The sequence below is a fragment of the Pseudonaja textilis genome, chromosome 5 (assembly GCF_049901715.1).
Source record: "Pseudonaja textilis isolate UNSWEBS1 chromosome 5, rPseTex1.2, whole genome shotgun sequence".
NCBI classification, from domain to species: Eukaryota; Metazoa; Chordata; class Lepidosauria; order Squamata; family Elapidae; genus Pseudonaja; species Pseudonaja textilis.
The window spans coordinates 17,472,394-17,496,457 of NC_141994.1; the positions used below are offsets into that span (position 1 = coordinate 17,472,394).

General features: G+C 39.5%; 1 protein-coding gene across 2 annotated transcripts in view; it reads right to left on the minus strand.

The window, feature by feature from the left end:
* The window catches only part of PHF21B (PHD finger protein 21B), a 169,013-nt gene that overhangs the window by 36,056 nt on the left and 108,893 nt on the right, over positions 1–24,064 (minus strand). For both annotated transcript variants that reach the window (XM_087934198.1, XM_026706169.2), the window contains exon 3: positions 4,407–4,499. In XM_087934198.1, coding sequence (XP_087790324.1) covers positions 4,407–4,499 — 93 coding nt within the window. The remainder of the gene's footprint in view (positions 1–4,406; positions 4,500–24,064) is intronic.

Sequence of the window (24,064 nt, forward strand, 5' to 3'; positions counted from 1 at the left end):
ACCCAAATTGTAGGCTGACTCCGTAAACCACTTAGAGATGGCTGTGAAGCACTGTGAAGTGATATAGAAGTCTAAGTGCTCTTGCTATTCTGGATAGCCTGGAAAGTTTACGTAAAAGACAATACGGTTATCGCATTGATCTTTATAAAACCTGTATATAGCAGAGCTTGCCCAACTCTTTCACCCGTCTCTGAGTTAGAAGCGCAGCTGTATTCCTCAAAGGAGCCTATTAAATTTGCCTTTCAGCAAAGCAGATGGAAGGAGTCTCAACAGGGAGCCTGAACGCAACGATTGGGCAGCAGAGGGTTCACAGTTCAAGAAGCACCTAAGGTTGTGGTTCATGAATAGCAAAAACTGTGAAAAATGTTCACCAGTAGGAACAACTTCTAGGTGCAATGAAATTTATCGAAGATGAAGCCAGCCCCACCCGGACAGAAGTTAGTTTAACCTACAAAGCATCTGGACTGCAATTCCTGTTCTAACTGCAGATGAACTAGATGCACAAGAGAAATCAGAGCCCCTGATGTGGGATACAACATAAAATGCCTTCTGGAAGTTTGGATGTGAATCTGCCATATCACCTGGCAAAAGACAAGTGTGGTGCCCTATTGGATTGGGACCAGAAACCCCTTTCTCAGCTGCGGAAACTCACTGGGTTTTCTACAACATTGTACACCACCTTGAATTCCTTACTCTAGTAGGATAGTCTGTAAATCAGATTAATTAATCATCTTCCTGGGTAATAACAAGGATAGACCATCTGATCTCTCTGTTGATAAAACAAGTGAAATCCATCAACAAAGAAGATAGACATATGAGAGACAATTCAAAGTTTCGTCTGAAAGTCCTCCTCCATGATGAAGAAATATCCTGAACGTGAAGATGATTTTTTTTTTAAAAAAAATACTGCGCCTACAATTAGTGTATGGAAAGCTTGGTTCCAAGTTGAGGCCAAGAACAAAATGGATGTTATCATTCTGATCTTTTGCACCTTATTCATAGCGTAATCAGACTTGGTGCTAAATAATCTTCTCCTCTGACAGGAAGAAATTGTAGGAAGTCATCAACAGAACGCCAAGTGTGTCATTGAAAAATGACAAGCCAAACCATCACCTTTGTTTGTTCCATATTTGACAAGCATGTTTGCTGTAGGAAATATTCCTTGGAGTAGCTATCCTTAGACTATATATAACAAGGTGAATATTTTTTGAATGGTGCTGAGATTCATCAACAGAAGCTAAGTTTCCTACTTTATTTCTTTAAAGAAGCGAACAGAGGTGGAATGAGGAAGGCAAAAAGACAATCCAAAATAGAGAGAGAAAAATAGTTTTGTAAAAAAAAATAATAATCTAAGAACACTCCAGAGAGCCTTATGTGTGACATTCAAAAGACATTTTCCAACAAAGATGGTCTTCAGGTAACTACAATGCTTTCTGTGGATGTAATTAAGTAAACAATGTGCTGTATACTTAAGATCCTGCACGAATGATTTATTGTGCTACACAGTTACATTCAGTTTCTTCCAATCCACTTGCTCTCAGCACTGTTTGTTTCCCAATAATTGGATACTGAAAATAACTGCCTGTGCTGTTGCTTTTCAGCATGCAAAAGTAGATTTTAGCTATTGCAGTTTGAAGAAAAGAGGCAAAGACGGGCAGAAGGGCTGCCCTATTTGCACACACATCAGTACTGATTCTGGTAGTTCCAGCTCCATGGCAATACAATGTGATATAGCTCATATGGTAATACTTATAGATTACAGATTAACAGAGTTGGAAGGGACCTTTTAGATGATCTAGTCCAACCCTCCATCCAAGCAGGATACCCTACACTATTTGTGACAAATGGCAGTCCAACCTCTTTCTTGAAAGCCTCCAATGATGAAGTTCCCACAACTTCTGAAGGCAGGCTGTTCCATTGGTTGATTGTTCTGTTAGAAAATTTCTCCTTATTCCCAAGATGAATCTCTCTTTGATCAGTTTCCATCCATTATTTCTTGTCTGGCCTTTGGGTGCTTTGGAAAATAGCCTGACCCCTTCCTCTCTGTGGCAGCCCCTCAAGTATTGGAAGACTGCTATCATATCTCCCCTGGTCTTTCTCTTCACTAGACTAGTTATGCCCAGTTCCTGCAACTGTTCTTCATGTTTTAGTCCCCAGACCCCTAATCATCAAGACACTTGTGTCTTGATTTCTTAACAGAGAGGAAGAATCCTGCAGAAAGGATGTCTGTGTCCAGCTGCTGAACAACTCGAATTGGTTCCAGTCAGCTCAGCTAATGATGAATCACCTAGCAGTCATTCTTCAGTATTACCTGGAGGAATTCATGCCCTTATTACCACATCAGTACCTGCCTCCATCTTTTACCCCTGCAAATCATTTTTCCTAATGGAGCTCGTTTCTCTTGCAATCTCTTTCCTTCTTAGGCCCCATGCATGTTTGTCGCCTCCCTCAGATCTCATTTTAATGCTTGCGAAATTTTGGGGTCTACGCCTCATGGCAGTGTTTCTCAACCTTGCTAGCTGGGGAATTCTGAGAGTTGAAGTCCATGCATCTGAAAGTTGCCAAGATCGGGAAACACTTCATTAGGGTATATGCACAGCAAAGTTGGCATAGTACAATAGTAAAGATGTTTTAACTTTGAACAGCCACTAAACGAACTGTTATTATGTTGAGGATTATCTGTACTAATGATAAAATAATTCAATCTACATTAATGTACCTTATTAGCACAACAGAATGAATGCTATAATTAGGCTAGTTTAAGTACATTTGACAGCATTGCATTAATGTACATATGCAGATAAAATTTCACACTGCCTTGTACAAAATCCTAAAGAAATTCTATTGCATATGTGAACTGATAGCTCAGATTAACCCTGGGCCTTTGCTGCCCCCTTGTGAAAATTCAGCTACATTCTATCTACATCTTAAGTTTTCACCTGTTTTCAAACCATTTCAAAATAATTCATTTTTACATATAACAAATAAAGTGCCACTGTGTGCACAGCTTAAATTTTGTAAAAATGAAATAGTTGCCCTGCCCCAGAGGCTAAGAAAAATTAGCATAATTTTCTTACTGAACCGTTTTAATCCTCACGTTACACATTGTGCCAGTGAACTTTAACTAAGTGTTAAAATATATAATTAAAGGATTAGAGATTTTATTTTTAAAAAGGCCCCAACAATATATACTGCAAACATATGTTAAATGATGATAAAAGTATAAAGAGGAGGTTATGCACTCAAATCTAAAGTAGAGTCGAGTAGACATGATGAAATGTATGCCCTCTGCTTCTTCAATACTTATGCTCAGGAAATTTAATCAGATGGCAGTCTGAAATAATGTTTTTTGAAAAGAAAGCTGATTTCATTTCATTTCCAGATATGATTTTTTCATAGTCCCCATTGGAAATCTTTTGAGGTTCCTCTGTGAAAATTTGGAAGCGCTCATTAAAAAGGTGCATAAGAAAAACAGTAAAAATCAGCCATTCAGTACACATCTTTTATTAAATTGTATGTTCAGTGGTGATGTAAAGTTAAAGTCTTGCTCCTTCATTCTTGTCCTTGAAAACATTCTTCTTCATTAAAAAAGCATAAAATCCACAATTGGATTGTGATTTTCAGTTACTATCTGAACAAACGGCTGCTCAATATGTTTGAATGAAATAGTCTTCTGCAAAATTATGCTTGGCTGCACAGAGGATAGACAGACACAAGAGACTGCGGGAAGAGACAATCACAGTTCACAAACCAGCTTGTTCACATAACTACAGTTTAGTATTCCATGCAGTAAACTCCTTTAGAGTTCTAACTTCTTCAGCACTCATCCCTCCTACTCACTCTAACCTTGCATTGTAATTTTTAATTACAATCAACCAATGGGACAGAAGTTGCCTTCAGAAGTTGTGGGAGCTTCACTGCTGGAACCTTTCAAGAAGAGACTGGACCGGCATCTATCAGAAATGATGTAGGATCTCCTGCCTGGGTGGGGGGGATTGGACTAGATGACCTACAAGGCCCCTTCTAACTCTATTAATCTGTTAAATCTGTTAAAGGCAATAACCATTATCCTGTAGCTATTTCCACATCAAGGAAGAAGACTAATCTCAAAAATATTCACCCCCAAACAGTGCTTCAACAGCTTGGGTAGTCCAGTAATAAAGAGAGGGGAAGTTTTCCAGAGTGTTAATATAGAATGTATTGCATCATAATGACATTTATAAAAAAAGGAAGGGAAGAGGAAAAAAAAAACTTCCTTGAAAGAGATTAACATTAGAGCTGATCATAGTTTCTTTTTTAAAATGTAGCATTTATAACTAACAATTCAGGTACTCCTTGATTACAGCTTATCTTTTAACTGTATCTTTTTTGAAAGCCAATAAAATCAAAGTAATTAACTCTCCTACCTGAGGTAGCACTGCTGGTCTTTGTCCTGCCAACCTCTGCAAGGAACTGACCTGAGGAACTTTAATCGGCACTGAAGTAATGGTTCCCAAAGCCTGCCAGGAAAATTAAAAGAAAAAACAAAAGCATTTATTATACAATTCATCGACTTCCTTGGTTCAGGGCTCAAGACTTTGCCTAACCCAGAGAGTTATAGAAAACCCAGGCCGTGATAAGACAAGTTGTCACCTATAAAAGCCCAACCAAACAGACACTTTCTTTCTGGGACCAATCAGATAAGCAACCAATGTTTAAAAACTAAAATCAGAGTGAAGAAATATCTCCAAAAAACACAATTTGCTTCTCAATTGCCTTTCCTTCCTTGTCCCACTTTTCCTTCCCTGAAAAACCCAAATCCCAGTTCATTTCAGCAGCTAAATGAGTTCTGGAGAACAGAAAAACACTGAAGGAAAACCAAAAGCACAGAGAATTTTTAAAAAATAAAAAAGAGGAAAAGAACAACTCAGCCAAACAGTTTCTTTGTGTAGCTAAATTCATTTGAAGTTATCATTAGTTCTGTCACCTACATGCTCAGAAAATGCTACCAATTTATTTCCCTGAAGAAGTATGCTATTACTTCTCAGGAGAATGGAGACAAATTATGGTATTCTTCACTCATGAAATTTTTAGTGCTAAACAATATGTACTTAAAGTTTACCAACCTCTTAATATTAAAACTTGGCTGTTTAATATTTAACATGGGAAGGTATTAAAAAAAACATAGGGTAGATCATGTCTGATGTTTATTTCTATTATTTTCTGTATGCATATCTAATATGCAACTTCCATCTGAATTTTGCTGATGAGCTGTTCAGCAGATTCTGCACACAACTATCTTGGAATTTTATGTGTTGATTTTTAAAAAAATGTTTATTTTATTTATCAGTCCGCTGAGGATGGAGAAAAAGAAGCAGGTGAGTAATAATCAGGAGATAACATAATAATGTGAAAAAAACCAATGTATATTGCTTATTTATTTATTGTACCATCCAGCCAAACATTTTTAATACTATTGATTTCAGCTGGAATGAGTTACGCATATGCAGATGATATATCAACGTAACTCATAAGGGCAAAAACTGGTTATTTATGATGTAGCTCTGACCATTACTAAAATGAGGATAAAAACACTCTTCACACCCCACTCACCATGGGAGTTGCTACTATTTCAGGTGGAGGTGAGAAAGATAGTGCTCTATTTAACGTAGATAAATTTAATGTAGAGAAAAGTAAGATTTTACACTTAGGCAAGACAAACCAAATGTACAAATACAGATTAGGTGATACCTGGCTCAAAAGCAGTAACTGTGAGAGGGATCTTGGGAGTCCTAATGGAAAATCACTTTTACTTTTACTCTTATTTCTTTCTCTCACTCCTACTCACTCACTTGTTTGTTTATTTGTTTATTTATTTATAAAATGTATTGGCTGCCCATCTTACCATAAGGTAACTCTGGGCGGCTTACCGTCAAAATATATGTATGCACAGAATAGAATAGAATTCTTTATTGGCCAAGTGTGATTGGACATACAAGGAATTTGTCTTGGTACAAATAAAATACAATACATACAATACATTAAAATACAAATAAATCAAAAGCAAGAATTAAAAACAAAGACACCACCCCCCCGTTTTGGGGGCCTTCTGGGCCCCAGGGAAGCCTCCTGGGGGGTGTTTTTGCTCCCAGAAGGCTTCCCTTGGGCTCAGGAAGGAAAAAAACCCGAGCATAGAGGGGGGGCTCGCAGCACCACCACCCCCGCACTCCATTTTGGGACCTTCTGGGCCTCCCGGGGAGCCTCCTGGGGGGTGTTTTTGCTCCCTGGATGCTTTCCTTGGGCACAGAAAGGCAAAAAAAATGGAGGGGGCAGTGGGGCTGCAGCTCCCCCTCCCTTTTTTTTTGCCTTCCTGGGCCTCAGGGAAGCCTCCTGGGCGAAGCAGTAAGTAAGCGAGGGGAATCCTGGCACAGCTGATCATAGGAACAGCTGATCGTCAGGAGAGAGGCGGGGGGAAAAAGAAATACCTTAAGGAGTGACTGGTCAGGAAAGAACGCAATCAGTGAAGTCGGGCATGCGCGCAATGTTGCACATGCGCAATAAGGACTGACTGGGAGGAGAGGGGCGGGGCCAGCCAGGGGCACGATTTGCCCGTTCTCTGAACTGCGCAGAATCATAACAACCTGTCTTATAGAACCGGTCCGACCCGGTAGAATCCCACCCTTGCATGCATGGAGGCGTGCAACAGCCATCCTACATTTTCAAATCTCAGTGAGAAGGCGAGTTCTATTTTTCATCCTCAAACTCAGGAGAAGTTTTGACCTGGGTGGCTGGGGAATTCTGGGAGTTAAAGTTTACGCATCTTAGAGTTACCAAGTTTGATCGAAATGGTAGGTAATAAACTGTAGATGAACCTGCAGAGTGAAAGTGTTAAAAGAATTTAAAATTGCTATGTACAACTGATTGTGCAAATAAAGAGGTATGGTGTTTAGCTTGGAAATGCTTTTCCAAGAAGAGTATCTTGAAGCCCTGATTACTGCTTCCAGCTCTGTTTTGGTTAGGAACACAAAACTAACTTCCACATTTTGTTACTGATGCATTATGCACAGGGCTAATCTTGAATGTATTCAAGTGCCTCAAGTAGTACAGATTTTGGATACAGGAATTCCGTTTGCCTTGTCCAGGTGAAGGCACTGTGTGTAACCAGTTCAAAATGCTACTTTTCTATGCAATGGACAATGAGAACTAGCTCTGCTATTAAAATTTACCATCAGCCATGGTTTCTGCCTTGTCAAACTAAGTTCAGCCCAACATCTTGCTAGAATCAAGATAACCCCTTCCAATTTTCCCATTCCTTGCAACATTGTGATTATTTCTGGAAAGCTTCACACAGAAATTTGGCTACAGTTAATTATCCCAATAAAAAACTCTCAATGTATTTGGCTTAATATCTAAATAGAGAGCAAACAGCAAGTTTTTAGCTTACATATTAGCAAGAATTTAAGTAGCTTTATGTCATATCTGCTCAGTTGGAAGTTGACAAGAACAGAAGATAGAGCACTGAAGGACGCGGGAGCTTAAACCATCAAAGCTGTGGTAAAACTCAATTTCTTTGTGAATTCCCAGCTCAGAGGCTAAGCGGAATGGCCTAGTATCCGTTCTTTTCTCCTTTTTTGTATTTTTATGAGAACAGGTTCATAAATAAACTGGGAGTAAAACTCATTCACGATACAGGGTAGTCCTCGACTTACAACAATAATTAAGCCGGTCATATCCATCATCTGCACCTGAGTGTTTTTAGCCGGACACAGAAGTAAACACCACTTTCTGACAAAAAAAAATGTCATAAATCATGCTCAGATGACCACTGTAAACGATCATAAATGCTAGCCAATTGCTGAGCACCCAAGATGCAAGCATATAATCATGGGGGAGGGGTGGAGATGTAAATCAGACCTTCAAATCCAGGTCTGAAGTATTTTGGGGGGTAAACTATGTAACTCTGACCTCTTGCTAAGCGGCCGGTCGTAAGTCAAGGATTAACTGCATTTCTGCAAGCACCTGTCCAAGCTTTCACCCAGTAGTGGCATGCTGCTGGTTCGCACTGGTTCTAGTGATCCGATAGCGTTGGTCGGCAGTTGGCCCCGCCCACCTGCACCCTCCCTTTCCTGTCCTATATTTCCTTTGTTTGTAGTTTAGCTGATAGGCGCGGCAGAGTGGATTGCTGAGCCTCAGCTGTTTTACTCACCAGCGCTGTTAATAAGATAGGTTTTCATGCTTATAATTGCCCATTTTGAAATGCTCCGGACACGCCCCCCAGAACCAGTAGTAAAATATTTTGAATTCCACCACTGCTTTCACCCACCCTGACTTGAATCAGCCCCATCCCCATCATCTTTTAATGACCCCCATAATCCCAGGGTGGACCCTGGGCAACTGAATGGAGACGAGTGCTTATTGGCCAGATACCCTTCCTGTCGCCAATGAGGAGTTATATTCAGCAGATATAATCTCAATGGGCCAGAGAGAGAAATATCTGCCTATTGTGGTTCGCCGGCAGCAGGTGCGGACGGCTGAGGAGAGCGAGGACTCAGATGAGGGGCCAGGACCATTAGAGAATGTACTGCTGCCTTCAGAGATTGTGCAGGCTGGCAGCAGCGATGAGGAGGTTCCCAAGGAGCCTGTGCCAAGTGCGCGTGTGCACAGGATTGATCACAGGAAAGAGCAGCTGCAGCAGCATGGGCGACTCGGGAGTAAGGCTACAAGGTAATGGCCCCTCCTTCGTGGAGCCAGCTGTGAATCAGACGTTCTTTGCAGGAAGCAAAGACTCGTGGACATTTCAGTATCTTAGTTGGTATTTGAAGACTCTTGTGTTGTAAAATATTTCTAGGTAACCTGATCTGTTATTCTTGGTTGCCTCGCACAGTTTTGGCGAGGCTCGTGCTTATCAAAGTTAATTAGTTTGCAGCAGACTTTTAACCGGGGATTAATAAGAATCATTAAACTGTTTCTCTTCCCTTTGGTTTGTGTTTGTTTTATTGGAAAGGGGTTTGGGTCAGAACATTGCCTCTACTTAGGATTGAACTCACAGCCTCCTGATTGTGAGGCAAGAGCTCCAAGCTCTAGGCCACTGCACCACTCACCCACCCTGACTTGAATGGTGCAGATTACTTCTCCATACAACTGCATGGGCCTTCTTTTCCTGATTTCCTGTTCTGACTTTGCCTTCTATTTCTGGGAAGAAGACGTCTTTTCCTTTTGTTAAGAGAGTAAACCCGGTGCTTGTTCCTATGAACCTTTAATTAACAATTGAAAAAGACATTTTCCGGCAATGCCTGACCTTTAAGTGCTTTGCATAAATGTATGGATACCAGCAGAAACAATAATTTTAAAAGGTTATTTTATAATGGCAGAATAGTTTATAGTAGCACTTTTGTCAAGATAAATTCGTTTCTTATTACTACATTTATGATGCTAAGCTTTTTAATAAAAAAAAAAGAGACTGCAAGAGTCAAAAGATAACCTCAAATCTCTTGCATGGCTGCAGACTCCATGCAGTGCCCTCCTGAAGCCCCTATAATACTAGTGTTTGTTCTGCACTTCAGAAGAAAATGCTGTATGATTATGTCACTCTTCCATTTGTATGCTCACCACAGCCTGAGATGAGAGTTCGTATAAAGCAATATTCAAGAAAAACCCAGAATTGACACCAAAACTATTTTATAAAATAATGATGACAATCAGAAGTGAAAAAGAACAGAACTCATCCAAAACTGGCAATATCACTTATTCAACAGACTGATAACATAATAAGGATATTCAATCATGAAATTTTTAACAGACTGAAGCTCTCCAGTAGCAAATGTCAGTTAATTGAAGAAGGTCTGTCCATTTTAAAGAGAAATTATTTGGGGAATACTGTAGTAGTACCATGCATATACTATGAGCCTTTCAACAAAATAATACTTAACCAAGATAAACAGAGATAGTTATCGGTTAAATATACATTGCTACAACCTGATATATGAAAAGCAGGTTCCCAGAGCAAGACGAAATTATCTTAAGACTTCCAAATAGTTCAATCAAAATTTGAGAAATCAGCATCAAATACCAAATTTACAATAGGAAAAAATTACCCACTCCATCTCTAAATGAATAAGATTTGATGCATTTCCGTCTGATTCAAAGTTAAGCAAAAGCTAGCTAAAGAACCTTCAGGCAACTGAATAATGTTACGTAAGACAGGACTTGCCTGTTGTACTTCTAAAATTTTACTTGGACCATTAATTCCTAATTTAGTAAAGTTACACAAAATGTACTTGCAACACTTTCCTCTGAGTTGGCTTATTAAACATTTTTTTTGTCTGTAGTATTTTTAAACGACCTTTTTTTTTTTCCATTAAAAGTTTGCTGCTACATTACACCAGCCACCCACCTCTCCTCATATAAAAGCCAGTTCTGTTTTCTGTTGCATATAAGACGCTAAAGCTATTTTAAAGAATTTTTTTCCCCTGTTCCACACTCATTATTGGCAACTGAATAGATTTTTAATGTAGTAGAAAGAGGAGAACAGATTGCTATGGCAACCGCAAAGATGAAAATTCTTAACTTGAATGGACATTCAGAAAAGTAATTGCAGGGTGCTGTGTGTGTGAGTGCATTTATTTACAAAGGATGTTGCAAGGCAACCTTGAATTTGCTCTTAAAAACTTAAGGAATATGAACTCAAAGCTTTCTCCTCAATAAACATTGTACCCTCTATTTTTATATATGGTGGAAAAGCTGAGAAAAGAGAAAAGAAAATCCTCTTTTATGTGGAAACCCATATTTCCAGTACACATCTTTGCAAAACTTTTGATGAATATTAAGTTCTACTCTCAAACACCTTTGAGGTAAGCTTAGTCAATTGTGGATTTTATTTCATTTGCTTGTCTTAAAGGAGATGTTACTAGATCCTATTCTGAAAACAAATACAATAGACACATTCTTAAAAACAAGTTAAGGGGGTTTAAAATAATTTGCCAGATCTACCAGTGATGACCGAACTTCTGTTTAAAAAGAAACAAACAAACAAAAAGAAACAATGTGCTAATTAAATCTCTTCAGGCACAATATAAATTTTCAGTGCTGTTCATGAAGTAAACTCAACCACCAGGATTGGTATTTGCCAAATTAAAACCTTGATCCAAAGCTTTTCATGAAAGACGACTGAAATATTACTTACAGCGCTAGAATCATTAATCAAAAGCAGCCTTTAGATTAAAATATTTATATAGAAATAGCAGCTATTGCTTAATTTTTGGCTGGGATCCCCAGAAACTGTAAGTGCTTATATATTTTCTTGGCTCAATCTGAATATTTGTAAAGCAAAACTATTAACTACCTTTCTAGTGTTCCCCAACCCGTATGTCCTTCCACAAGGCTCTAAAAACCATGCTCCTTCCTAGATCACATATTTTCATTCCTTCAAATGAGGCTATTGTTATTGTTCCTCTGTTATTCTCATATTTCAAAGTTGTGTTACATAAACTGCCCAGGTGATCTTATGCACTGAGCAGTCAGCGAACAAATGAACAAATGAATAAATGAGATGGTCCTCACAGGAGACAGAATTTTCTCCCATTCACGACTGTTTTATGTACATTAAAAGTCATGCTTACCTCATCTAGCTTCACACAAACACATGAAATTTTCTCCTCTCATCTGCAGAATTATGACTTCTATGAGCATCCTGATAGATGTGTAACTAAACACCAAGTTTTTTTTATCTAGAAACCCTAGTACAAAAAAAAAGTATGGCACAGTGCCTAGAATAGCAGACTGAAAGCAAACCTGAATGTTTTAATGGAATACATTTAATTTATTCAATTTATGCACTGCCCAGTTCTAAAATAACTGTGTACATATATTGCATGCAGTAGAAAATAAGCAGGAATAAAATGCTTATGCTATATATACCAAACGAATTAACCTTAAGGAAAATGAAATAATATATTTTATTTCAGACATTTCTAGCACGGTGTACTACCTGGAGATGAGGATCATGCTCAGAGATACTTTCGGGGATAAAAATATAGACATTGGGAGAAAAATAGGAAGCCTTCATAAAGCAAACCATATAAAGGTTCTTGAGAATGGTCTCCATGCTCTCAGTGAATATGTTTTTTTCCAAGTGTTTAGACTGGAATGAAGGGAGGGGAAGGAAAAGAAAGGAAGGAAGGAAGGGAGGGAGGGAGGGAGGGGGGGAGGAGAGGAGAGGAAAGGAAAGGAAGCAATCAGACAACACACCATTATCTTGTGGACAGAACTACAGGCCCAATATTCCAAGTCCAACTACACATACCTAGTCAGAAAAGTAACACTCAGAACCTTCTACATCTTTTCCCCGCATTCTTTTGAGAGAGAAGCTGCTTCCACACTCCAAACTAATACATGAACAAACCTCTTTCTAATCCAGACTTTCTCAACCAGGTACCTTGCTGAAACTAGGGTTGCTTGCACCAGAAGTCACCCAGATTTCTGCAAGAGATCATGACTGAAAAATAAACTAACCCACATTACTTTCTAATTTTCCATGCTGTGCAGTGCTAACTGCAGACATAATTTTGACTCAGGGATTCAACGAAACCTGAAAATTATTTCAAGGGTCTCTCTGGGATAGAAAGGTTGAGAAATGCTGCAAACAACCAAATTATCTTTACCAGATAAGGAGTCTAACCATTCAGGCTTGAGACTGGAGCAACAGGGATGGGCAAAGTATATAGAGTGAGAATAAATTCAAAATAGGTTGTTTTGATCTGCCCAATGTACTTTCAAGGTTGCTGTGACCTTTTGGAAAGGTTTCAAGGCCAAAGCACCTGTTTCAATTCAGCTGTGATGTTACCAAAGCAATCTCTTGCCCTGATGTAGGTTTCCCTTAGCAACAGTAATCTGGAACAAAGCTGGCTGAGGAACTCTGGGAGTTGAAGTCCACAAGCCTTAAAGTTGCCAAAGTTGGAGACCCCTGATATGGAGGGTTTGTGGTCAGTCTCTATCTCCCCTGGAAGAACTTGACTCTGCCTCCTTCTTAGCAACTCTTAATAATATTAAAATAATAATAATAATAATAATAATAATAATAATAATAATAATAATAATAATAATAATAATAATAATAATATATTAAGTGAAATGCTGGCTTGATGTAGTAGGGTGAGATTGACAAATGCTTACTATTACTTGAATACAGGGATTTATGATAGAGAACCAACAACGGAGTAAGGCTACCTATTAAGCAGATTAAATTCCTTAACTTTGCCAACTACTTTCATTTGTTCGTTCTTATGGAATGAATTGCGTGGTCTTCATCTTCAACAACCGTATTTCCATTCCATTATATTAAATCTCTCCCTCCACTTGAAGAGTTTTGCTCTTGGCATATTAAAAACGTGGATGTTTGAAACAAACTAAATAGCGCAACATATTGACACTGGCCAGGTTGAAGTATTCTGAATTTCCTATACATATCAGTAACTTTTTTTGCACAAACCAATTGACACAACTATGCTTAAAGAAAAGATAACTAAAACTTCAGCACTGTTCAAAGGGAGCATTTCATTTCTGAAGCATTTGAGAAAACTCACCTATTTGTTTCGAGGATTGTCTGTGCATTTCTAGAAGCGAGCAGCTATGTAGGAACCACAAGTATATATTTCTTTCAATTAGAAAACAGTTTATTATGCACTGTTGAAATAGCTTCTCATCCGGAATGTGCATCAGGAATTCCTAGATAACCAGGCCTTATAAACCGATACTCATTCTGGAATATCACAAAGAAAGTGTAACCCCCTCTTAATTTCTTACTTGCTATTTTTAAATTGATAGGAAATCCAAGAATTCACATCTGAGAGTGAAAAGATAAAAGCTTTGGGCCTTTCTTCCCCTTCTGCCATTTCTGAATCCAATATTTCAAAGAGTGAAACTGTGAGAAAGGATAACATAAGGAATTAAAACATGGGAGACAGGTGAACATTTCATCTGAAGTTTTTCACCCTATTCTTATTTCATCTGATAGGATTTTTTTTTTAAAAAAAGAAATCTCATCAAATTGGGGGGAAATGGTTAAAACACTATGAAATACTCCGGTGGGAAATGAGGGGTTCCTGAACTGATTTTTTAAAAAGGCATCTTTAATTATCATCTCCTCCTCTGAACTGTGTGGTCTCTCCAGTTTCTCCATTTCAAGTGACCCTTATAGAAGATTTCACCAATTACCAATCTGGCACGATATTATTCCTTATAATAAATACTTTATTCCTAGGAATCCAAAGGATCTGCGATTGCAGAGATCCAGCCAAGATTCTGAAACATTTGTGAAAGATCCCAATTCCAATTCTTGATCTCCTAGCCAATACACACAACTTTTGATCTGCAAATGGTTTCAGATCACAAGCTGAACATAGTTTCTATTTCAAAAGTATGCTGCATTCCAGGAATAGCCTACATTAAAAAGTCGCCAATGGGTAACCACAATTTTATCAAGATTAAGGACTTACATTATTCTTTTGGCCTATCCCACCTTGGCTCCAGAGTTTGAGACTCATAAATACAGCACTTAAGCTAATAATATTTTCAACTTAAATTAGAAGAACGGGGTGAATTCCAGGGCATGGAACCTTTCTCGAAAATATATCTGAGCCTTGTACCAAACAGGGCTGTTAGAAAACATCATATTTAGAGTTGAATATTTTTGCACATGGGTGACATTAACTTGAAACCATTCTTTAAGACTAAATAGCCCCAATCAAAATGATAAAGCTCTTTAACGTCTTCCTTTTATATCCTTTTACTTTCTTCTTTATTATTTATGATTTTATGTACAGAAAAATAGTTGGAGGATGCTGTGGAAGAGATGTAATCCCTCTTTCAACTCAACTTTATTTGCAGAAGTGCTGTTTTCTATCATTCAGAAACGTATTTCCTGATAAGACTCCTTCTTTAAAAGAACAATTTAGAATAATTTTTACTTTTCTGAACAGTTGATCAACCAACGGAACAGCCTGCCTTCAGAAGTTGTGGGTCCCCCCTCCCCCACATTACTGGAGGCTCTCAAGAGACCGGACAGCCACTTGTCAGAAATGGCACTATAGTCTCCTGCTTGAGCAGGAGGTTGGACTAGATGACCCACAAGGTCCCTTCCAACTCCATTATTCTGTAACGTTGTAACAACTGGGCTTTTCTTCTGAGCACAGAGATAGACGGAGTCCTCGATCATAACTGAATCGAACATTTATGCTGCTAAGTGAGAAATTTGTTAAGTGAGTTTTGCCCCCATTTTCCAGCTTTTCTTTCCATATCTGTTAACTGAATCACTGCAGAGGTTAAATTAGTAACCCAGTTGTTAGGTGAATCTGGCTTCCTCATTGACTTTGCTTGTCAGAAGGTTGCAAAGGGGGATTACATGCCTTTGGGACTCAGCAACAGCGATAAATATGAGCCAGTTGCCAAGCATCCAAATGTAAATCACGTGACCAGGGGCATGCTGCAACGATCGTAAGTTTGAAAACGGGTCGTAAGTCATTTTTTTTCAGCACCATTGTAACTTTGAACAGTCACTAAATTAACTGTTGTAAGTTGAGGACTACCTGTATGAAGCACTTCAGACCTCAGTTCTCAATCGTTTGCAGATTTCTGGCAGTAGGCTTACAATATTAGGTTTGAAATTTTATTACATGGTTACAATTTTTCCTTAAAATTTTTCCTGGAAGGCAGAATGAAAGTTTAGCTTTTTCATTTAGTTAACAACCAAATGGATGCTAATACAAGGCAACAGCTCCCTATATACTCTTCTGTATACAGACACACACACACACACACACACACACACACACACACACACACACATACTGAGAGAGGGGGAGGGAGAGAAAGAGATGTAGATGTACAGATAATCCCGGTTCCCTTAGCATAAATATAAACAAAACTTAGAATTTAAGCAGGCACAGTAGATTTGCACCGTAAATAGTAATTTAAGCAGAAAAAAGACTTCTTTTTTAAAAAAGGAAACAGTGGTATGGGATAAAATGGGAACAAAAAGAAAATATATTTTAAAAAAACAAGCAAAATGGGGGGAAAATCCAAATTTCGTTACTCCAGAATGAAATATGAAATATTATTATAGTTTGCCACTATGGAACCTGCAATGAAGGCCTAGCCAAGAGCCATTCACAGCCAACAAACCCTCATGGATTCCTGAAGTATAACACTTGAAGAAGCCAGCGGACCTGTTTTGAGGACACAAGACTTCTTTTTTTACCAGTTCTACACAAGGTTGATCTTGAAGGTGACTCAGCAGTCACATCTGATCCAGAATGCAGAAGCTTGAATAGTGATGGATATTTTATGATATGCCTATGAAACACCACTGCTTCAAGAGCTGTATTGTTTCAGAAATGGGTTGTTTTCAAACCAACTTCTCCCAAATTCCCACCTGATGAGATCAGGTAGAAGAAGCTTATTCTGAATCTGTTCACTCAATGCTATCATCTTGGCCTTGGAAGCACGGTTTCCAATCACTTCTACTCTTCTTTGGAACAGCTTTTCCCAGGGATCACTGTGGTGCCAAAACTGTGGAGCCATTAAAACTTGGCTTTTTTCAGCAGTTTGTAGTGGCAAAAAATTTGCAACCCTTCTCTCTTGTAATCTGGGGCATAATATAGTGTTTAATATAGTATTAAGATACTGATCACTAGGATAAAACAATAGGTTGAATATGTTTTTTTCATTTTGCATTTTTAAACCTTATTTACAAAAATAGGTGTGTGTAAAGCTCTATGAGCTAGTATAAACTGGAGTGAGAAAGTCAACGTGATGCAGTGGTTAAGACAACAGGCGAGAAACCAGGAGACTGTGAGTTCTAGTCCACCTTAGGCACAAACCCAGTCATTCCCTCTTAGATCTAGATTCTAGAAAAGTAGCAATCACAAACGACTTCCAAGCTTTTGCCAAGAAAACTGCAGCGGCTGATCCAGGCAGTCTCCAAGAATCAAAACTTAGTTGAAGGCACAAAAAAAGAGAAAGAAAATGGAGTGGCACATAAGGGCAACAACTAACTCAATTAATTTCATACACTTACATTTATTTATTTCTGGGCCTGATAATAAAAGGGTTAAGTCAGTCTTCATGAAAGAAACTGGATTTGAGAAGGAACAGATAACAAGTTTAGGAAAAAAATTCAATCACATGAGTTTCTGCAAAAGGGGTACAATTTCAGTTTCTTTCAACACACAAGAAGGGCTGGGAGCTTTGATACACTTCATTCTTTACAGAAAAATTGTGGAGACACATTCTCTGTCACACACACAATTCCTAGACTCCAGGATATGTTTCAGCTTTATGGCAATGAAAACTTTACCTTCCTGCAATTCTGAAGAGAGGTATGAAATTCCTTTCTCAATGTACAAAGCATTGCATGTTTGTAGCTTGAAGGAAGGTAAATTCAGGTTTTGACTTAACTCCTGGATTTTGGAAGCAAAGAAGTTGGTCAAATTCAAACAATACTTCTTTTGGAGAGAAGGCTTCTGACTATCTCCAGTTTTTAATGGACATCAAGACTAATAAAAAATAGGTGGATTTCTCTGAAAGGGAAGCAGTAATCATTAGAAGTACAGAATTATAGATGATGATTATTATTATTGTTGTTGTTCCTGTTGTTGTTGTTGTTGTTGTATTTATCTATAGCATTATAATAGTATTATAATGCTAGTGTTATAGTAGTATTACAGTATTAATAATCTATTCTCCAAAACACCAGAAGGCAGGACAAGAAGCAGTGGGTGGAAACTAATCAAAGAAACAACCAACCTAAAATGAAGGAGAAATTTCCTGACAGAATAATTGATCAGTGGAACAACTTGCCTTCAGAAGTTGTGCGTGCTCCAACAACACTTGAGATTTTTAAGAGGAGATTGAGCAATATGAAATGTTATAGGGTTCCCTGTTTGAGCAGGGGTTGGACTAGAAGACCTACAAGGTCTCTTCCAATTCTGTTTTATTGTTATTACAGCTTCTAACAGAATTCAACCGTTAGTTCTTTGGTTCCACAAAATCCAGTAAATGCTGGAAGATTTTTACAATAGCAGAAAAATCTATGTAGATAAAAGAAAAAGAAAGCCAGTTTTCACAGTACTCTAGGAATATATTTCTGCAAAGTAAGTCTGAACATACTTACTCAGACATTCCCTGCAGCCAATGGAAGCGGGTTTGTTGCAGAATGCCAGGACACAACCCTAATCTTTTGTTCCATTTAACAAAACTACTACAAAATCACGATAAGATAGTGCAAATAACTTCATACTGACTTCAGTATATTATCATCAATACAGTTGCTTCAAGAAATCACCCTGACATTCTTACCGTATTAAAAGGCACAGAAAACAAATAAAGCAACTCTATTCACTCTAACTTTGCTCTCTGTGCATATTTTGACATCTGTGACCTCTCAAATATTTTAGCATTTACACGGAGCAGAATTCATGTTTTCTATCCTGCAAATGTATTTCTCAGGTAGAGCAAGGAGGATGCACAATTGTATAATTGACAGATGAGCATGTTTTAGTTCAGCAGGATGTAAACCCAACACATGAATTTTGCAACATTACCGGTAAATCAAAAAGAAGAAATCTAGATAACAGGCTTTGGACATTTGATGAGCCAAAACTGCCTAATCGAAGAACAACATGAACAGAGATTGCCGCAAAACCTTAGAGTTAGCCTTATGTCTAATTTAGTCAAATTTCCCAAATAATTTTTAACAGGCAATTCTGGAAATCTTAAGAGAATATAAGAACTCGTAAGAACTTATGTCTCTTTCTGCATTCTAAACTAACAACAAGCAATTAGAAGGAAAGACAGAACATAGAAAACAGGGCATGAATTCTACCTGTCTGTCTATCTCCCCAAACATAACCAGGGATGCACATGAAAAACTTTTATATTTGAAATAATAGAAAATACTTGTAGGGTTTTAGATTTTGGCAGTGGTTTGCTCTCCATGCGTGTTTCAATTTAGTTTCTGAATGTTTCATTACCAAACATTACAAAAAACATTCAGAAACTAAACTGAAACACGCTTGGAGAGCAAAACCACTGCCAGAAACTTTTATGTAGTACTGTAATTGTCTGCCATGAGTTCTATTTCATTTTGCATAATACTGACATGTTGCATACTTTAGGGAAGAAGGAGATGAACCTACAAGAAACCCTAATCACAAGAAACTCTAATCACCAAACATCTCATCCGATGGTAGAACTTTATCAAAGCTTATTTTTGTCCCTTGAAACTTGGCCTAAATATTTCAACGGCTAAAGACAGTTTTGGCTTGTCTACCTGTCAAGCCTTTGGTCCCCAAACCACACTGCAGATTCTTCAGTGATTCTGTATCACCTCCAGTTCCAACTGAATTATATGTTATCAGGAGACTTCAGTCATCCCCTTGACCGCTCCAGCTGCCCCTAAGTAAAAATGGATCAATGCTTTCAAATGTGTCCTTGCATTCAATCAAACTCTAACAACAATATTAAAACCAGGAGAAAAACCCAGTTGAAGTTCTCCCATTCATACTAGTCAACTGTCTCATTGGAAAGCTCTTCCTAGTAAATACTTGCCTTATATGGGAGGAACACCCTTTGAATGGTGTGGAAGTAAGACTGGATTTCCAGGAGGGGAGGGGAAAATTGTAGACAGAAACCAGGAGCACTACTCAGATGACCCCGAGGACACAGATAAACCTCTAAGTGCTTCAACAACCCTCTAAAAAGGATGCAAATGACCAGCTGTCCGCAATTATATTGACTGTTTCCTAGTATGATTTGATTGCTGATTGTACCCTATGACTATCAATCATTAAGTGTTGTACATTATGATTCTTCTATTTTTTAACAAATTTTATTCAATTTTTCACATTAAAAACAAAAATCTCTTTTTAGTCGACAACATTCTTGATTCTTAATGAATGTACCTTTTTTATGTATACTGAGAGTATTTACACCAAGACAAATTCCTTGTGTATCCAATCACAGTTGGCCAATAAAGTATCCTATCCTATCCTATGAATATAAATCCTTCCATTCCCCATTATCCTGACAGAGCCGAAGAAGCTTCTTGGATGAGAAGTGAAACGTCTTCAAAGAAAACACAAGAAAGTCCAGTTGCACCTTTGGGACCACCACAACCTGGATGGCTGAGAATCTCTACAGACTTTTAAGCTATACAATTTGGGATGAGCACCAAGTGCTTCAAGGACCCTTTAAAAGGATGCAAATGACCAGCTGTCTGCAAGGGATATAAAATCCTTCTATTCCCCCCACTATCCTGTCCGAGCTGAAGAAGCTTCTTGGGTGAGAAGTGAAACAAGGAAGTCCAGTTGCCTCTTGAAAAAAAAAAAAGGCACCTTTTGGGACAGCCATGACCTGAATGACTGAGAATCTCTGCCTTTATACAGAGCAACAGATTTCGTCGGGAACAAGCTGGGCAAGATAACCCTGCGATTGTCAATCTTGGATTCTGGAGAGCCGACGGCCGCTTGTTCTAAACCATTTGGGGCTGATGGATCCAGTCGGAGGGTCAGTCAGTCCAAGCCATGCCAACCACGCAGGACACCAAACCGCCCCCCCACACCGTTTTGACTTTCCCAGTAGGATTCCCTCCACCCCCCCGCCGCCCTTTGCCCTTTGCAGGCACAAACAGCTCCTTACCGGACCCGGCTCTTGCGCGCGAACCCAGGCTCCAGAAGGGCTCGGGGCTGACGGTCAGCCGGCAACGCCGCCTTCGGCCATCCGGGGAGCGGGGCCGACCGCTCTGCGCGGGGCTCTGAGGCTGCTCACCTGGGCGCCCCCTCCGGTCTCGTTCCGCAGGTGGCGGGCGCGCTCGGCGGGGGGCCGGCGCTGCCGCTCGGGCGGCCCAGGGGCTGCGTGGTCACCATGGCGACCGGGGCCGGGGGTCGAGAGGCCGCGGGGATCCGGGCTCGCCCAACCGAGAGTGGCGAGAACGGCGCGGCGAGAGCCCCGCTATGGCGCTTGGCGAGACCTCCCTTCCCAAGCCGCGGCGCCTCCGCTCAGGTGCAGCCCCGCACGGCGCCCGGCCCTCGCTTCCTCGAACCGGGGGGCGAGCGGGGAGGGACGCCCTCCCGCTCGGAGATGCCCATTTGGGGCGCCCGGCGTGGCGCTGGGAGGGTGGGTGGGAGGGAGAACTCCGAGCGCCTGCGCACATCGCTGACCGGTCGCCGGCTGACGGGGGAGGGGGGAGAAGCTTTGGGTTGGGGGGGAGGGGGCGTTTCGCAAAGCAGGTTGGGATCTGTGGGGGGGGGATTGGTGGGATGAAGGGGTTCCCCTCCCCCCCACTCGGCTCGGAAGGCGGCCTGCGCGTCGGCTGCTCCCCTTTCCGTCACGCGCTTTGGCCGCTGAGCCTGGGGAGGGCTGCGGAGGAAGCGGCCTCCCTCCCCACACAGACACATATACAACCCCGCGCCGCCTTTTGCCGCTGCAGCTTTGGGGGTCTCGTAGCCTGGAACCAACCAAGAAAAGTGGGGAGGCGGAGGGTGGGGAGAGGGCGGTAAAGAGGACCCGAAGGTGCTTTTATTAAGAAGCAGCTGGACTTTCTGGTTTTTCTTTGAAGACGTTTCGCTTCTCATTTCAAGAAGCTTTTTCAGCTCTGACTGGATGGTGGGGAAGGGGATTCATCATCCATCCATCCATCCATTTACCTATCTATCATCTCTTTATCTATCTCATTTATCTATATCTATCATCTATCTTTCTATCATCTATTTATCATCTATTTATCATCTGTCTATCTATCTCATCTATCTATATCTATCATCTATCTATCGATCATCTATCGATCATCTATCTATATCATGTGTCTTTACATCCATCCATCCATCTATCTAACTATCATCTCTTTGTCTGTCTATCTCATTATATCTATCTATCATCTATCTATCTTTCTATCATCTATTTATCTATCATCTGTCTATCTCATCTATCTATCTCTATCTATCATCTATCAGTCTATCATCTATCTATATCATCTGTCTTTCCATCCATCCATCTATCTATCCAGTATGTGTGTATGTGTAGTCAAATATACTCCCTTAAATTTCTTTAGCAGCAGCTAGTGAGTCCAGATTCCTGGGACAGGGAAGCCTAAAGCCCATCTTGGCAAGTGAAACTGGATGCTGCTGGACCTAAGTATGGTTTGAAACATCTGGAAGAATCTAACTACAATTCTAACTGATTCTAAAAAAATTAAAAAAAGGCCAGAAAGCATACTGCTCGTACTGTCACCTCATTTTGAGCTTTTAATTCCCGTCCTCTTTTTATCTTAAGTTTGCAGGTCAATGTGCTGCTGAACTTGGCCAGAAATGGCCAGTGTTGATGGCAGTGTGTTTCAGCCATCAACACATATAAGATAGAGATAAGCCACATTTACACACCATTCAGAAGGTACAATTAACGCCCCCCCCCCCGCCCCCCCAAGAATTAAACAAAAAGACCAGGATACATTCCCTCCAGCAACACTCAGATAAACGGAGATTAATGCCAGCCAAACAATCAAACAGAAAACTATCATCATGGAACTATAAAGGAGAAGATTATGCCCTCACCAACCCTGACAGGGCAACTGTGTATAAACAGGGAGCAAACCGAGATCCACCAGCACCGATGATGTCATCTACTTGGGTAATAAAATATATTGCAAACAAACCACCAAGCTCAGAGTGCACCAAGAACTCCACGTTCAACCTGAGTTACAGATACTCTCTTCTATTAGGTTATAGAACTGCAACCACAATTTATAAAAACAGAAGGACAGCTCTTCCTGCAAGCTATAGGTCCCACTTCTAACATCATATTCATGAGATAAAAGCTATAATGTGTTTATCAACATTTTTATTTAGCACAGGAACGGACAACAGCTAGATGACCTTGATTAATCTCAAAAAAAAAAATAAAGTGGGATCAATCTGGTGAACATCTGGATGGGAGATGACCTGCCAATTTCAGAGCTAAAGGCTAAATTGGAAAGTCAAAAAACCATCCTGTTGGGAGTCATTTACCACTTTTTGTATAGTTGCCAAAAAAAACTACATGGCTGTGTATACATAGTCAACAGTAGACCAATTGAATTCAAGACCATATTTACATTTCACCAAGTAAATGGCTGGCTGACCTTGAAAAATAAACAGATTTAATCTGGTTAGTAGTTGAATGGGGAAACCTTAGGATATTGATGAGTGTAAGAAATCCTGGAAGAAGGTAAGTAAGGTTCCAGACCATTTGAACTACTCAGGTGACCTTGAGGACACAGATAAACCTCCAAGTGCTTCAATGACCCTCTAAAAGGATGCAAATGACCAGCTGTCTGCAAGGAATATAAATCCTTCCATTCCTCACTGTCCTGTTAGAGCTGATGAAGCTTCTTGGATGAGAAGCAAAATGTCTTCAAAAGAAAAAAATAAGTCAGGTTGCCTTTTGAAAAAGCAGTTTTGGGACAACCATGACCTGGATGACTAAGAATCTCTACAAACATAGCAAGTTGAAGACTTGTGGACTTCAACTCCCAGAATTTTTGCTCCAGTTATGTTAGTTCAGGAATTCTGGGAGTTGAAGTCCCAAGTCTTCAGCTTGCCAAGTTTGAAGACCCTTGCTCTACAGACTTTAAGGTAAGTAAGATTACCAGAAGTCAACTCAAGATATTGTTTAAGGATGTTTGTAGAGTGTGGTTTAAAAAATTGTCAAGATGTTTGTATTTGCCAAAAACTGGAAAAATGAGAAAACACCATCACAGGAGGAAATCATTAAGAAAATATTGGAATGCGCTGAAATGAGTAGATTGACATTTGAAATTAGAGAACAAGAGGATAAACAATTTTATAAAATTTGGGATCTATTCTATCAATGGTTAGACAATAAAATACAGTAATGAAATATGTAGACTTTTAGAAAATAATAAATATATAAAGATGTACTTCTTTCTTATTATATCTACAAAATGATTTTAGGATAGATTTGGGATGATAATATGAACTGTTATAAAACAAACTAAGCAAATTATGATTATCTTGTAAAACATGAATGAATAAAAGTA